The sequence below is a fragment of the Petaurus breviceps genome, unplaced genomic scaffold, assembly GCF_028583685.1.
Source record: "Petaurus breviceps papuanus isolate PSGF00001 unplaced genomic scaffold, PetGlider_PUasm1.0 78, whole genome shotgun sequence".
In the NCBI taxonomy this organism is placed as follows: Eukaryota; Metazoa; Chordata; class Mammalia; order Diprotodontia; family Petauridae; genus Petaurus; species Petaurus breviceps.
This window is the reverse complement of record NW_027186502.1, coordinates 9,972,191-9,990,018: the sequence shown is the minus strand read 5'-3', so window position 1 is coordinate 9,990,018 and position 17,828 is coordinate 9,972,191. Positions and strand designations below refer to the sequence as shown.

At 35.9% G+C, this 17,828-nt stretch overlaps 1 protein-coding gene across 2 annotated transcripts; it reads right to left on the bottom strand.

Annotated features, from left to right (window-relative positions):
- Nucleotides 1–530: 530 nt before the first annotated feature.
- GOLT1B (golgi transport 1B) lies at nucleotides 531–17,755 on the bottom strand. Of its 2 annotated transcripts, XM_069106202.1 has the most exons (6): nucleotides 17,588–17,755; nucleotides 11,900–11,991; nucleotides 9,395–9,573; nucleotides 7,524–7,605; nucleotides 4,124–4,187; nucleotides 531–3,191 (listed from the first exon to the last, which is right to left on the bottom strand). In XM_069106202.1, exons 1-5 carry the CDS (start codon nucleotides 17,610–17,612, stop codon nucleotides 4,140–4,142), a joined length of 426 nt encoding a protein of 141 aa, XP_068962303.1. In that variant the 5' UTR covers nucleotides 17,613–17,755; the 3' UTR covers nucleotides 531–3,191; nucleotides 4,124–4,139. The 2 variants fall into 2 exon arrangements, with proteins under 2 accessions (XP_068962303.1, XP_068962304.1); XM_069106203.1 differs by lacking the exon at nucleotides 4,124–4,187.
- Between the last annotated feature and the right edge of the window lie 73 nt (nucleotides 17,756–17,828).

Below are 17,828 nucleotides of genomic sequence, written 5' to 3'. Positions count from 1 at the left end.
TCCATCTAGCTCTCAAAAAGCATAGTTACTACAAACACTACATATTGGCAAATTACTATAGTTTTAGGCAAAGTATCATTTTTCACCCTGCAAAAATCTTTTAAATACATACACAGTTAACAAGTCTGAGGGGAATCTAGATTACAGTTACTTTTGTACCTGAATGCTATGCATCTCAGGGTGGATGACTTTTTCTACACATAAGGTTAAGAATATAGGGGCATGTTATAAATTGAATGAAGGTTGTCAATCTTTGAAGCTCTTTTCAGAAGCCAGATGACCTAAATCAAGTAAATTACCCTTGGGATATAGGTGCTTTGCTAAAAAAAATTCATGTTTTTAAAAGTTACTTGACATGAATACTGTGATTTGTTAAACGAATTATACTACATATTTTTATAGAGGTACCAAGTGTCTTAAGTTTCATAAAAAGCACATTATAAAGTGCATTAAAAAGGTGAGGTGGCTTACTCTTTCATGCTTGCTTTTAGTTTGTTTTTTGAATTTTAGAATATACACTTGACCACCACTTAATATAAAAGTACCTTTTTATTGAGAGATAAGACAAGTGTATTTACATTATTCAATTGCTTAGATCATATAATCTGTTTGTGAGACTTTTTAAAAGCAGCAATATTTTAAGAATTACAATTTATTAGGGGAAAGAAAAACATTCCAATTATGTTTCTGTTACAGAAAATACACTTGAGCATGACAGAAACACTTAAGGCTAGGTAGCATTTGACCTTTTCCTCCACCTCTCTGGAAATCAAATTACACTTTAGTGGCAAAGACAGAAAGCTAATTTAAGAGACAGTGATATTTACAGTGCTTTCTGTCAGAAGACCAGTACATTTATAAAATATACAATGCTTCCAAGCAGTTCAGAAATTAAGACTGATCATAACAGTGGACTCACTTAAAATGAAAATTGCACCACCTCTCAATTTCATTGACTGAGGCATCGCTGTTAGATCTATCTTCCAAGTTTCTGCCCAACATTATTTGCTAAAAGAAGGTTCTTGGGAAAGGAGTGTTTATCACAGTGCAAGGAATAATTTGATAGAAATTCACATCTAAAAAGGTCCAATTGCAATGTAGCTATTCATTTAAGTAGATCTTGTTTTTGCTTTTAAAAAAGGCAAATTTCATAATCTACTGTAAATAATGAACATGCGTCAAAAATAGGTAGAACAAAGGCATAGAACATTCAAAGCCCAAAGTATGTTTTTTACATTCTCCAATGGATGAGACTATTTGAACATTACAGACATAAAACACCAAGTCTCTTAAGATTCCGACAGCTGTTGAGGTAGGAGTCTCCATTTCAAAATGTCTTATCCAATGCATGAGTTTTGTCATGCATCAAATGCCTTTGCATTGAATCCACAAGACTGAACCATTTTACTGCATATTTAAATCTTCTTTCTTCTGTTTTGAAAAAGGTTGGGAACTTGTCCCCCGCTTTTCTCACTATTGACTTTCAACAGCATAAACTTGAGAAGTAACAGAATGATTTTAAAATGAAAATCAAATTTCTTTTTTTTTTTTTTTAAAGCAATTGGGGTTAAGTAACTTGCTCAAGGTTACATGGCCGGGTGTTTCTGGGTGGGTGCTAAGTGTCTGAGCCTGGATTCTATCCCCAGGTGATCCCGACACTGGGGCCGGTGCTGAAAATCAAATTTCTACAATTATGATTTTTTTGGATCAAGAAGCATTGCAAAATGTATAAAAAAATAGAGGAAAAAGGAAAGTGATCACAAGTGGTAAAACAAGCTGTATTGTGGCTGATAAAAAATGTATTTCAAATGTTTCTACATCCTTGAAAAAAAGTATGCCAACTGGGGAAGCCTATAAAGAAAAAAAATGGATTTCTTACCACTTGCCAAATGGTTGTAACAAAACAGAATACATTTTTCTTAACTTCCTTGGCTTTGAAAGAATCTAGTTACTAAACAGCCTAAAATAATTTGCTTATATCATCACTCAGGTTTTTTTAGGCAACTCTTTGTGGAAAATCTTCATATCAAACATAAGACATTTTTAAATAAGAAAACCAACTTTTCAGTTTATATGAATAGCCCTTTAAGATACAATCAGAAGTTTCAACTTTTCAACACTTCACATGTCCCAAGGTAAACAACAGTTAACTCTTTAGGGAGTTTTTTCTTTCTGAACAATAGCAAAATGAGATCTGAAACTTGTAGGATTTTTCTCTCTCCCCAAGGAAACTATTATCATGCCAGACAGACTTTTCAAACTTTAAAAACAAGCTATGTTTGGATAGGAAAAATACAAGTTAGCATCATTAAGTATCTGAAATAAAAGACTATTCCATGAGACAAGATATGTAACAGGATACTTAGTGGACAAAGGGTACGTCTTTTTAGGCTCACATGTAATTATACATGCAGGTATCTTGGAGATGAAATCCCCAAGGTATTCTACTGACCAAAGAAAGCTTTAGTCACCTATAATTTAGGATCCAAGTTAAAAAACGAATAACCTTTGCATATTCCAGCACAGAAGGTAAATCCAGTTAGCATTTACATCTGGCTTTGATTCCTAAGAACAGCAAAAGTTTATTTAAACTCTGTATTTACAAACAAAAAAGAAGTCTGATCCATACAACAAAGTTGTTTGGATTTTCCTTTGTTTTTAATACATTAAAATGACATAATCCATCCTAACTCATGCAACACTTTTGGAGCTACAACTCTCTTTAAACAACAGGAAACATTTTTGCCATTGCAATGAGCATTTCTTTAAAAAACCAAATGCCTGGTGGCTCTTCTGCACCTTCAAAATAAGGAGACAGAAATCAGGCACCACAGTTCTATTGGGATGGCTGTGTTTAGCACATTGTGAAAAAAAAAACAATAAAAATAACTTTCAACAGTTTAAATATAGATTGTAACATGGCATTCCCCTTCTTCAGTTCACTTGGTGAATTCTTAGTCACTTGTCTTGGAATCAAGCACCTTTTCGTTGCTTCTTTGCTAATTACTGTAGGTACTTCGCAGACTACACATTATAAACTTATGTCAAAGATGTAATAAGCTGTTTCGTGTGATTTAATTTTGTGCTGAATATTCTTCAAAGGGGCTTTTGTAAATAACACAATTTTAATGCAATCTTTAGTCCACTTGCTGTTATACCATATTGTTGCTTTCTCCAACTTTATCTACAAGCTGTAGGGAAGAAGACAAAGAAGGCAGTTAAAGACATATACTATCCATAAACTGAACACTTTACATGTATTTATTAAAAATGCAAACTTACTTGAAGAAATCCAAGATAAGACTAATAATAATTGATTAAATAATATTCACTAAAGTCTTCTGACATTTTTAAAGGTTGCAAAATAAATTTCTTACAATACTGTTTTTGCATGACATGTTCTGCATTGAAATTTGAAGGTGCAACATGAAAATGCAATACAATGGATAAATAAATGTGAAAAATGAGGGTCACCATTAGCTTAAACAAAAGAGGAAAAAAAAAGAAGAGAAGCTAAAATATGAGCCATTCATGCATTAATAAACCCAGTAAGATGTTTCAACTGACCATTAGTGTGGATTCTCTTCTGAGCCTATGTAGTCTTTGAACAAACAGATTTAACTCCATTAAGATCAATCAATAGTGAAGATCAACTACTGATTAAAATTTTAATTAAATTAAAATTGTGGTTTCTTGACTTTAGTCTGAGAATGTTTGCAACAGTGTTAAAAACAAACTTTATAATATGAGCAAAAGTTACAGATTTATATTATGATAAAAATTTACAACTAAATATATAAAGTAGTTTTGCTTTCCTTCAATATCCTAGAGTGGGTAGGAGTGAGCTCCTACAGTAGAACACTATTAGAAGGGAGGTGTTCAAGTCTAAATAATTCAAGTGTTACAATACTAAAAAGGCATGTCAACTAACTTTCTATTCACTAAGATTTTTACTTCAACAAATAGCATAATGCAGTGATAACAGGAAATATATATATATATATATATATATGTATATATATGGTTTAATGAATAGAATTGGCCTTGGAGTAAGGAAAACTTGGGTTCAATAAATCCTGCCTCTGACATACACTGGCCATGTGACACCGGGTAAGTCATTTACCTTCTTGTTTAACTTCTCAAAGACTGAATGCTGTTGGTAGAGGGAGTTTCCTCACTGGAAGTTCCTTATGCCAATGAAAGTACAGGACCAGAGAAATTAATTATACATCTAGTCAGACTAACACTATACAATTCCTATAGCAAGATAAGAAGACAACTTTGGTTTTTACAAAATATCCTTAAGTAAAACTGTGTTAAAATTAAAAGGTGATGGTCCTGAGCTTGTACAATGCTGGCAATAGTATGTTTGGATGCTGAATGCCTGAATTTCTTAGGATTAAATATTTGATAGACGTTTTACCGTGGAAAGAGTGCTGGTGCTGAAGTTAAGGACACTGGGTTCAAGTTCCTAGTTCTCCTACTTAAACTGTATAATTTGGGGTAAATCACTACCTCTTTAGGGCTCAATTTCTTCATCTATAAAATGAGGTGTTCAAGCCCCTGTGATTGCATGACAGGAAAATTAGGGACTGAGGTGAATGATTTGAAAGTCTTCACAGATCTATGTCTTAATTACAATTCTGATCTGGATTCAAGTTGAAGTGACCATATACTTATAGAAATATAAGCCCCAAATTCCAGGCCAGTCCAAGACCATCCTGGCTGTGGCTTTAAAAATAGTTCTGGAGGGGCGGCCAAGTAGCACAGCCAGTAAGAGCACCGGCTCCAGTGTTGGGATGACCTGGGGATTGAATCCAGGCTCAGACACTTAGCACCCACCCAGAAACACCTGGCCGTGTAACCTTGGGCAAGTTACTTAACCCCAATTGCTTAGGGGCGACCAGGTGGCTCAGCAAGTAAGAGTACCGGCCCCAGTGTTGGGATGACCTGGGGATCAAATCCGGGCTCAGATATTTAGCACCACACCCAGAAATAACTGGCCATGTAACCTTGAGCAAGTTACTTAACCCCAATTGCTTAAAAAAAAAAATAGTTCTGGAGACTGAAATGAGATAGATTGAACATAGAGGCTTATAGTGATTGCTTTCAGGACAAGCCTGACTCAGCTGGTTAGGTGGAGAGAGTCTAGGGCTGATGAAGAGGCCTCAAGAAAGGGACTTGCCTAGGTAGCTCTGACCTGGGCCAGGCCTAGAGACAAGATAAGAAGAGTCATGCTGTGGAATTCTAGTTTATCTTGTCTATTTTAAGATGCAAGAATTCAGCAGCCAGCAGAATTCCAAGGCAAAGGTAGGCAAACTATCCCAAATTCTGGAGTTGACAGTGTACTAAAAAGTCGGTAGCATAGGTATCTATTTATAAATTCATTCTAAATTTCAGAGTGATATTTGGGGAAAAAATGTTAATGGTCAATCAAAAAAAAAAATAGCAGTTTAAATGAGCAGTTTCAACCAGTTTCCCTGGTTGAAACATCACAACAGTGATGATAATCCAAATTAATCAAAATACTCCATTTTATGGAACTGAGATTTTATTTAAAAGAGTAGAAAGTATAATATTTTATTTGGCAGGACTATTTAAAAAATCATTTATTCATTCATTCAACAATCTTCGTAGGCACAGTCTCAGACATTTTGAAGCAGCTTGGTAGTACACTGAATAAGAATACTGGATTCATAGTAAAGAAGTAATGAGTTCAAATACTGTTTCAGACATGTATTAGCTGTGTGACCTTGAGTAAGTCACTTAAACCATTCCCAGACTTAAGTTTTTTATCTGTACATTTCAGATAATAACAGCACCTATCTCACAGAGTCACTATGAGGATCAAATGAGATAAACATGCATAGTGTTTTGCAAACCTGAAAGTGCTATATAAACTCTAGTTATGATTAAATGAGGGTATTCTTCAAGTTTCTGTCCTGTGCCAACTTTTTTTGGTTCTTATTAAGGTCTCTGCCTTGACAAGTTCATCTACTCCAGTGGTTTGGCTTCCTGGGTTGTCTTTAAGACTCAGCTCAAATTCCCTTTCCTTGGGGAGGGTTTTCCTGATCTGTCCATTCCACCAACCACCTCTAGCCCCAAAGCCCAGGGTCAGACCTCCTGAAATACTTTCCATTTACAGTTAATTGCACATTGTTTCCCTCTTTAGAATGTGAGCTCCTTTAGGGCACAACTTATGTTTTTAACCTTTCTTTGTATTCCCAGCATTTAGCACAGTGCCTGGCATAATTAAGAGATTATAAATGTTTGTGGACTTACTGGCTTCAATCATTATCTCTATGTAGATGCAATTGAAATTTATATTTCTAACCTCAAATTCTGCTCTGAGATGCAGTCTTATATTGTCATGTACTTGCTAGAAAGTTCTCCCTATGTAAGTCCCACTGACACTTCCCATTTAACATAGCAAATCTGAATTTATCTTAACTTCCAAATCTGTCTCTCACCCTAAAACCTATCCACGTTTGCAGAGGGAGTCTCTTTACTAAGAAGGCTCCCATCCACTGAAACAACAGGTTTAGAAAAAAAAAGGGTAAAGTTATAATTAATTTGTGTGATTCATTCCTCTATTAAACCTAAGTTTCCAGAGAACAAGGCCTCTTTATATCCCCAGAGGTGGCACATAATAGATACTTAATGCTTGTGGAAATTAATTAGAGCAGGAAGGAACCTTAAAGATCAATTATTCTAAAACCCCTTACTTTATAGATGAGAAACCTGCTGCTCATTGAGGTGAAGTGACTTGTCCAAGGTCACCTAGCTAGCTAGTGGCAGAGACATCATATTGCCTCCCACTGAGAGGTCTTAAAACTGAATTAGTTAACAGTGTCGCCTGAAGGAGAAAACACTTGAAAGCAATAACAGGGACTTTTGGGAATTATTCTTCGCTGCTAAGGGGGAGTAGGCCAGATGAGAGTTACTCTTTGAAAGGGCTGCCTCAGGAGGTAATGTATTCCCCATTCCTGAGGGCGTGGAAGTTAGATATTCATTTGTTGAAGGAAGGGGGTCAGATGAAATGGAACTTCAATTCCCCTCCAATGCTGGTTCTATGATTTCATTACAAAAGCAACTTAGATTGTATAAGGTGATTGTCTGTTGTCAGCTAAAAGTGGGACTGATCACTCTTCCTTAGGCACAATCTTTCCTCATCTAGTTTAAAAAATTACAGCTCATATGTGAAAGTTAATTGTACAGTTCCTTAAGCTCTCTAAGGGAAAGGTGACCCAGAAAACACAGTTAGAGAGAATTCAGAGAATAGGAAAAATAATGCAGTGAAACCTATCAAATTTTCACATTCCACTAGGTTTTTTTTGCTATTAAAAGGTATTATAATCTAAAAGATGCAAAAATTATACCCAAATGACCAAATTACTTATTGTTACAGCTATATTCATATACATACTTGCTATTTTATTACTGGTAAATAATTATACTTTTGAAAAATATTGAACTTCTTTTTATTTTAAAAAAAGTATAATGATAAATAAATGATCACATACTGATCTTATTCCGGGTAAATTCAAGAGAGATCCAAGCACAGGTACTCTTCTAATGAAGCCAACCACCACAGGAAAGAATCCCCTAAAAATTAATGATAATGACAAATTAACATCCAGAACCCCAAATATTTAAAACTTTACAATTTAAAATAAGCGCAAAATTATTTTACATATTATCTATCAATATCTATTATCAGTATTATCTATTTTGACCTGAAGTTAAGAATTACTGGCATTTTATTTTTACTTTTTTATTTTTTAAAGCAACTGGGGTTAAGTAACTTGCCCAAGGTTACATGGCCAGTTTTTTTTTTTTTGGTGTGGGTGTTAAGTATCTGAGGCCAGAACCGATCCCAGGTCCTCCCGACTTCAAGGCCGGCACTCTTACTCACTGCACCACCTAGCTGCCCCAAATTACTGGCATTTTAATAAAAAAAAATTGAAAATAATGAAAAAGTGAGAAGACAGTAATTTAATGAGGCTAGGGTCATGGATCAAGATGCATGTAGGTTAAATGGACTTTCTATGGCTGCAAATTAGAATTCAAGCACTGGCCATTTGTCTCAGAAAAATATATACTATTGGTGAGATGCAGTTTGAATCCACAGGGGATGGCCTAGATGTTAGATCCAAGGTATTACCATTCAACACAAAGTTGCAAGGTTGATCTATGACTTAAAATTAGACAGGAATGTAAATGCTAGAGTGGCTAGAATTCAGTTTTAGATTTAAGGGAAAAAGCGATAACTTCAGGGTTTTAGAAATCAAATACCATCAAGGCAGTAGGAGTAGAAGGGTTAGGTATAATTTTAAAGTTTTATTTTATTTATTTATTATATATTCATGCTCTGAAAATATATATTCAAACACAAAATGAATCACAATCTTTCCCAAAAAGCATTAAATTTATAAAGATCATTTCTAGATTCTAAGTTTTAAGTAGTTTCTTTCAAATAAAAAAATCTTATTTCAATTCCACTACTTATTAATGCAAACAGTCAAGTAAATGCCCCAAATCTCCAGTGCTATGCCACAAATCAAGGAAGTACAATTGATAGAACATTTAAAAAGCTTGAGAACTTTTGAAACAAAATATTAGTAAAATCCAATACCTTTAAGTTTTTCAATAAAGGAAACAGTATTTTTAAAAAACTGAATTATTTTCAATCTAGCTAAAAAGATAGCTAAAGGCAATATATTTTCTGTAACAAATCACTGCATATGGGACTTCAAATTCATTCTTTCAATCCTGATATAACCACAGTTGCAAGTACTTAGTTCAACTCAACTGGGACCTTTCACAAACTGCACACTATAGTTTTATTCACAGCATCTTTGGCAGTTACAAAATATTATCTGATTAAAATAATTTTTTTTGCAAGGCACCTGGGATTAAGTGACTTGCCAAGGGTAACAGTTGTCAAGTGTCTGAGGCCAGGTTTGAACTCAGGTTTTCTTGACTCCAGGGCTGGTACTTTATCATACCACCTAATTGCCCCGATTAAAATCTTTCATGATGGTTTTGATATAAATTCCAAAATAACAAGTGATATCAAAAGTGTAGTTTTATTACAAAATGGCAATAATTATTAAGCATGATGATTATACTGAAAAATCAAATATCATCCATGATGTAAGATTCTATAATCTAGTAAAGAAATATGAGGCACATTAAAATTTTATTTTTACTGTATCATACATAAATAGGTCTGTGAGATTACTCATTATCCATATATCTTCACTTTATCTAATTAGCACATTTGGTAGTTGATATTCTAATAAAAGTTTTTATATATGACTGAATGTGGGAATGGAAACAAAAGATTCCTCAACTATAAAAGCCAAAACAAACCCCTACTTAGGTATCTTACCTGAAAAGAAGAAAGAATCCATAAATTTCAAGGATCATGCCTATCAAAGGCCAACCAATAAGTACTACAAATACACCACTCAGGAAAAACCCTGTAGCTTTAACTTTTTGTTTCTGGAAGAAGAATCTAAATGTTCTTTCCAAACCAATTACAAAAGCCAATCCAGCCACAAATAATACCTGGAAGACAAAGAAAATGCACCTCAAAATAAAGAAAAGCATTTAACTATACTGCATAAAAAAAAAAAAAAGTAAGCTTATGGAAATAGAACCTTTAAGATAATCCCTTTATTTTAGGAGGAAGCTACAGGGCCTCCTTTGAATGTGAGAGGTCAATGTGGTCAATATGATGACTATGGTATTCTGCAAAATGCCAGGGATACGAAGAAAGGTAAAAGATAGGCCCTGTTCTCAAAAGAGCTCACAGCCTAATAGGGGAGACAACATGCAAACAACCACGTGCAAACAAGATGTGGACAGAATCAACTGGAGATAAGGGAAGGAACTGGCATAAAGGGATTCAGAAAGGTTTCTAGATGAGATTTTAAACTGAGATTTGAAGAATGCCAGGGAAGTGAGTAGTCAGAAATGAGAACGGAGAGAATTCTAGGAATGAGGCATAGTCAGTGAAAATGTACAGTCAGGAGATAGAGTATCTTGAGTAAACGGTGTGATAGGCAGTCAAAGATCTAACAAGATACTGGGTTTCATTAAGGGATACAGATTCCAAGCATAAGGAGGTGAGAGCCCTTCTGTATTCTTTACTAGTCAGACTACATCTGGAGCATCATATTCACTGAGTGCACAGGAACACAGATCTAGAGCTTGAAGGAGTCCCAGAGATCATCTAATCCACCTTTTTCAAGAGGAAACTAAGGAATAGAGAGAGTTTAAGTGATTTGCCCAAGGTCTGCTTTAAACAGCAGAGCAGAGATATGAACCTGGGTCTTTTGATTCCTGCAATCTGTTCTAGGCATTAGAGTTGAGGAATAAGACTGGTAAGCTGGAAAATATCCAAGGGAAGATTACAAGGATAGTGAAGGGGTTTAATATGGATCTGTTGAAAATCTGAAGATGTTTAGCCTATAGAAAAATGACTTGGGAGAGGAAGGAGCCTAGCTCTCATCAAATATATGAAAGGTTTCATTTTGAAAAGGTAGCAGAACTGTTTTGTCTATCAAAGGGAGAACTAGGATCAATGGTTGGAAGTTTTGAAGAGATAAATTTAGACTTGATAGGAGGACAGATGTCTTAGTAAACAGAACTATTCAAAAGTGTAACAGGCTGAGGCAGTGGGTTGCTGGATCTATAGCAGGTGTGCCAAAGACAAAATTATTTTTCTGGTATGGTTTGAATTAAATGATTCCCAAGCTCCCTTCCATAAAGAGGATTATAAATAATAACTAACATGTACATGGCACCTTAAGGTTTGTTAAATCCAAAGAACATAGTGGCAGCAGAAGCAAATTAGCTGCATACCTTTTCCTGTGCAACTTAAAGAGCATGTAGTCAAAGGAAAAGACAAATGGTGGTGGGCAGAAATACTTAAATATAATTGGCTTTTACTTTTCCAGTCCATAATTATCTGTTAGAAACCAGAAACAGACAAGTTTTCTAAAGCATTTTTCTTAACATAAATATTTTACCTACATTTTAACTTATGCTAATTGCAAAAAATGTGAGTTTCTTTTGGGAAAAATTAATTTTAAAATGTACATTAAACATCATTACTCTCACCATTATTCAAACATTATACTAAAACCATTAGTCCTGTGAACATCCCTTAATTAAAAAAAAAAACACAATTTTGACCTACTTGTCTTTTAACTTTTCCTTTCTCTGACTCAATATGGATCTTCCATAGTGTTCACATTTTATTAGTGTTTAACTTAAAATTGTTAGGGTGCTAGTGATTTTCTATTACTTTCCCCCTCACCTCCTTATAATGAATAGCTATCAGGAATTTGTCCTTTTGTGTTTCGTCCACTCCATCCAAATGACAGTATAAACGTTTAGTTAGTATAAACTATAAACTCTATAAGTATTATTGGAGGAGTGAAAATATTAAAAAAAATTAAGCACCATGTTATATCGAAGTGGCAAATGCGAAATGCTTATTGGAAAACTGAGAGCAAAACAATTTAAAAGAATTACTGAAATTTAGGACTTTCAGAGGTCAGATATTCCAATTTCTTGTTTTAAAGGTAGACCAATTAATATATAATCAATTGGATATCTTTTTGGTCATCATTTAACCACTAACTAAACATTTTAAATTATAGGTTGTTCTGGACCTAGACGATCTCACTGATTTTCACATTAATAATTAAAACTGATGAACCTTATTCTTGATCAAGAGCAGAGTGTATTAAACCTAAATCTACAATTAAAAAAACATACTAATAATAGTGAATTCCTTCCCCAAATAATTATATTACATGTGCTATAAAAGTTATTTATGAATTTAGTTAAAATATATTGGTTAAAATATATTTTAAAAACTCACATTTCCAATAGCCAGTAGTGCTTTGTCGAAAAAGAGAATCATTCCAAAAAATAGGAAAAATACGCCAAATCCTGTTAATCCCATTCCAATTTCTGTAACAAAAATTATAGGGTTAAGGTAACAAAGAATAAAAGTCTTGATTTCTAAAACTGATTGATGTTTTCCCTTGGTTGTTACACTAGGGAACAGGCTCTCAAACATTATAGAATAGCTATCTAAGTGAAGTAACAAAAGAATGGTATAAGTTAACATCAGTTAATTTCTTCAAAACATGAAATTTGAATGGAAATTTCCCATCCTTATATAAGAGATAGTGCTTCAATACAGGAAGCACAGAATAAAGAGATAAAAATTATGGTTATTTAAGCCACTGGTTCCAAACTTTATGTCTATTCTCTTTGGCATTTGACAGTTTTATGATCTTTAACTGTTCTCCTTTCATGTCTTGTATCCAATTTAATGTTTTACAAAACAGTATTATCATGATCCACATATCTGTATATGGATATATATATGTATATATACACACTCACTTATGCATATTTCCTCACTTTTCAAATTTATGTCCACTCTTGTGTTAAGTACATAAATGCTATTCAGGGTTACTTTACTTAGCTCAATATTCATTTCTCTAAAAGTGGCACCAATGAATGAGTTAATGGAAGGCTTTTATTAAGTGCTTGATATATGTGCTAAAAGATTAGGTACAAATTAAAAAAAAAAAGCAAGATAGTCCTTGCTTTCATGGAACTTGGATTCTAACAGAAGGAGATAACATGAAAGAATCATGGCCAGGGAAGGTGCTTCTGTTTAGGAAGCCACAGGGAGAATAAGTGGAGCAATAAGGGATGCAATTGATATGTCCTTTCCAGAAACAATGGTAGTCAATTATTAGATTGCTGTTTCAGGGGCAAGAAAAGGGAAGAGGGTGGGGATCTTGGTCTTAGGAGGTCCAGGGAAAGTGGTGGGCAGCAGGTAAAATAGGAAAAAGAGGATCAGGGTAAATGCTTGGTTGGGATTGTAAGTATACTCTAGGGCCAGTTAGACATAGTGGATTAAGTGTATTTGTGCTGTTTGACTCAACAATTCTTGAGAAAAATGATAGTTGTTGATTCTCCATTTTGACCTTAGAAAAGTACTTGTCTGACCACTTAATCTCTGTGGGCTTGTTTCCTCATCTGTACAATTAGGAATTTATAGTAAATGGCTTCTAATGTACCTTCTAACTCTAAATCTGATTTCCCATAGAAAGCCTGAACATTTTGTTTTCAAAACTATTTTAAGGATTTGTTATAGATTTATCATCTGTGAATTTATAGATGCTACTTTTAAACTTATTAATATATTCATCCACATAAGTTTTTGAGGGTTTTATGGTTGTTGAATCATTTCACTTGTGTCCAATTCTTTGTAACCCTATTTGAGAGTTTCTTGGCAAAGATACTACCCGTGTTTCCCCGATAATAAGCCCTCCCTTACTGTGTAAGATTCCTCTAAAATAAGCCCTCCCCCGAAAATAAGCCCTATTGAGATTGCTACTGTAGTGAAGGTGATCCCCTGCGCTACACGCTACATTACGGTACTCTCTGTATGCACCGTACCCCCCCCCCCCCCCCCCCCGTGAAATGCACGCCGCGCTCCAAGCTGCATCCAATCAGAGCTGCAGCAGTGAGCGTGTCATCCTGTTCTTTATTGAATTCATTATTGAATAAAGGTACATTTTTTTGTTCACATTTACCTGTTTATTAAAATTGCTGTCAATGTTCATTAAAATAAGCCCTCCCCTGAAAATAAGCCCTCTGGTGTTTTTCTATCCAAAAAATTTAATAAGACAGTGTCTTATTATCGGGGAAACACGGTAGAACTGTTTGCCATTTCCTTCTCCAGCTCATTTCACAGATGAGGAAACTGAGGCAAACATGGATAAGTCACTTACCCAGGGTTACATGGCTAGTAAGTGTCTGAGGACACATTTGAACTTGGCTCCTTCTGACTCCAGGGCCAGGACTCTATCCACTTTGACACCCTACTGCTCCTTTGAAGGTTTTTAGGAGTCTTAAAACTAAGCTGTAAAGGTCTCTTGGGTTTAGTACTGACATTTATAGTCACCTTATCTATATACTTGATTTTACAGTTTGTGACATTTTTTTCTGTACTGAAGGATTCTAATCTTTCTGACCTATTCATAGCTCAAGTTCCTCTAAACTTTTAGTGTCCTTGCCTTTAGAATATTGCTACTCCTTATTCTACCTGTGAGGTAAAACCACAGTAGCAAATCCTCAAGGCTATGAAACACTGTTTAAAGCAGACACTATCAATAATTTCTAATTATAGCTTAACCTTCTGCTTCAAATACATATCCATACAATTGAAGCATCATCTATTCAATTTACCTTTTTGAAAAAAGCTATCAAAAAGCTTTGTCTGACAAAAATTTCATTTGGCATGAATATTTCAAAGAGATTCATTCCCATTTTACTATACTTATTGCTTTTCCACTGTAACTAGACTTATTTCCTTTTGTACCCTATAATGGTGAACGAGTTAATAAAAAACCACAGGTGTACCATAAAAAGATTCAAATTCCAACAAAAACCAAGTAGAGTTTCATGCTTCTTCTAAGAGTGCTAACAAATAGATTAATAAGTTCTTTTCCTATACTCTCTCTTTTGTTTCAGGGTTATGTATTAATCATTAAAATGCACATTCCCACATAATTTATGAAATTTCATAATGGTGAATTTAAACTTTTGAAACACATGGGTAAATATGAGATTAAGCTGACTTTTCTCTAACCAGTTTGATAAGACAGTGACAAGTTTTCTAATTTAACCCAGAACTCATGGCTTTTTATAATTATAATATATTATCAATGACTAGCCTGAGGTTACAAAGGGAGTAAGTAACTGAGATGGGATTCAAATCCGTTTTGACTCCAAGTTCATTACTCTTTCTAAGAGTATTCCTGACTTTTCCCTCTTCTTTAACCACCCGAATTCAGTTAGCTGATAAATTTTGGTGATGTATTCTTAACATCTTTCACATCTGTCCCTTAAATCACTACTCACACTGCCTCCACTTTAGTTCAGGCCCTCATCACCTCTCATCTGAACTATTCCAGCAGCCTCCCAACTTGTTCTCCCTGCCCCTAGTATCTCTCATCTCCGTTTTACCTCCACAGACCAGCCAAACTGATATTCCTAAAACACAGAGGGGCTCATGCCATGTGCCCAACCCCTAAATGTGCAATGGTTCCCTGTTGCCTCTAGGATAAAATATAAAGTCCTTAGTCTTTTAGCATTTAAAGTCCACCTCAATTGAACTTACCAGTATTGTTTCACATTACTCTACTTGCATACTCTGTTCAGTCAAACTTGCTTGTTGGCTGTTTCCAGTATTAGCATTTCATCTCCCACCTCTGTGGTTTTGTATATGTGGGCCCCCTTACCTTTCTCATAAAGTCCCTAGCATCCTATCTCCTCCCTAAGACCTTTCCTGATCCTCCTAGTTCTTAGAACTCTCTCCCTCTTGAAGCAACCTTGTAGTTATATATTTGTATACAATTTGTATACATGTGATATTTCCCTAGAAGAAAGTAAACACCTTGATAAAAGGAACAATTTTGTCTCTACATCCCCACAGTTTAGCACAGGACCTTGTAATAGTCACTAAATAAAAATAGGTACATAGTGTCTGTTGAACTGAATTTAGATTTACATTTTGTAACACACTGTTTCTCCTGAAATGACAATATATAAGGCAAAACTTTTATCACAACAGCTGACCTGCAGACTGCTAACATATTATAAACCATATTAGATAAAATCGAATTGTTAGCACCTAAAACACCAAAACAAAACTTCCTTAGGAGTCATTGTAAAGAGATCTTACATGAATGTAGGGAATAAGGCCTGTGACGGAACAGTTAATTCGTATTTTAGCTAATCATCCATCACAAATTTGAGGCAGGTGAGGAGCAGAGAAAACTATGGCACAGAAGCTTTACAGAGAGCAGAATGGGGACTAAAGCCCAAAGTTCAAAACTCCACATACTTAATGCTGCTGCAAAAGCCTTAATTATCTTCACATTTAATATTTTAAGCCAGGGAAGAAAGGTATCATGTGTATCTCTGAGACATCTAGGTGGCATAGTGGATGAAGCCCTGGATCTGAACACAGACCTGAGTTCAGATCCTGCCTCAGCTACATTAACTGTGTGACCCTGGACAAGTCATGGAGTCCTTCTAAGCTTCAGTTGCCTTTTCTATAAAATAGGAATTATACTAGTACCTACCTCACCAGACTGTTGTAAAAATCAAATAAAATAACATAAATGATGCACTTTGCAAACCTCAACGTTCTATATAAATGCCAGTTATTATGCCACAAATAAAACAATTTCTGAACAGCCCACACTAATTGTGACACAACTGCCTCTAAGAAACAGAGGACACTCATAAATGGGTCCTTATTTTGCTTATTTTGACAAGGAAAGCAGTTATCACTGAACGGAATCTCAAAAATTAGTTTTCAGGACTCCATCAGGACATCTAAAATAGTAGTTGAGAAGGAATAAACACAACTCCATTTAGAGTTAAAGTTGTTTTGTATTCAAGATTTGTCTGCACAAAAGAGCAAATCACAAAAAATTCGACTAGTAGGAAAAGTAAAGTATTATTTGACAAAGAAAGGGTTAAGAAACTTTGCACAGGAAGATGGTGGGACAAAAGAGAATCAATATCATCAAAAAGCACTTATGAAGTGTGCAACAGGCTAGACAATGTAAATCAAAACCTGAGTCTGGATGAAAAAAAGTCAAATACAACTTTTGGTACTTTTGGTTGAGTTTTGAGAACTTAGTGGCAGATGCATACCAAAAATGAAAATAGCTAAAACAGCGCAGGACATAATATACTAAAACTCGAACTAACATTCATTAGACTGTGAGTTCCTTGAAAGCTGGAATAGTTTGCCGTTCTTTGGTATCCCCAGTACCTGTAGCCCAATACCTGACACGTAATAGTAGGTGCTTAGTAAACACTAGTTGACCGACTTTAACTGGTGAGTGTTTGTATTGCTAACATTAAAAAAAAATCACTAAGCAGATCACCTGGAGTATCCTCCAGTGATGTCTTGTTGCTCAGGCAGCATGTGGGGAGTGCTAAGAACCGAGAAGTAGATGCAAATACATTTAAAAACTTTTATTATTAGGGTGCATTTTAGCCACCACTGACACAAAAAAGCAAGTGCCTTCAAACAAAACAAAAAGCACCCCTCAAAGGAATCCAAGGCTTGTTGTGAGTGGGATTCCCAGGTCCCGCTGGCACTGAAATTCCTCCTTAGATCCCGGAGGCCTTCCTTAGTTCCCCCAACTTTCTCTTCCAAGTGCCCCCGGGAGAACAAAGGCGGCTGCGGACCCCTAAGAGCTTAGCCCGCAGGGGAGGTGGTTGACTTCTTTTCCTGACCCCACTACCCCTTCTCGTCCTAGTCCCGTTCCGGTTCAGCCCGGGAGTAGCGCCCCACCCCGCCCCTCAGGTCCCCAGCCTCCCCCAGACCTCCTCAGCTGGGGCTTCATTCATTGACTGGGGTAGGCGGGGCGGGGCTGGGCGGCAGAGCCCGGGTGTGAGGGAGGGGCGTGCGCGGCACCTGAGGGAGAGGGGAAGGTAGGGACCCGGGGGTGGTGCTTACTCTGTGTGTCCGTTAAGGAGATCATGGCTGCGGTGGTGGCAGTGGCGGTGGCGGCAGCGACTTGGAGGAACACGAGTAGTGCCGGGGGGATGTAAGAGAAAGCAACCCTGGCAGCAGCCGCCACGTCTTCCGGAAACACGCAGCCGCCGGTACCTCGATTCTAAAACATCTTCCTGATGGCTGAATCCGCTCCAGCGGTGAGCCAATCGCAAATGATCTTGTTCCATGTCGTAGGCTTAGG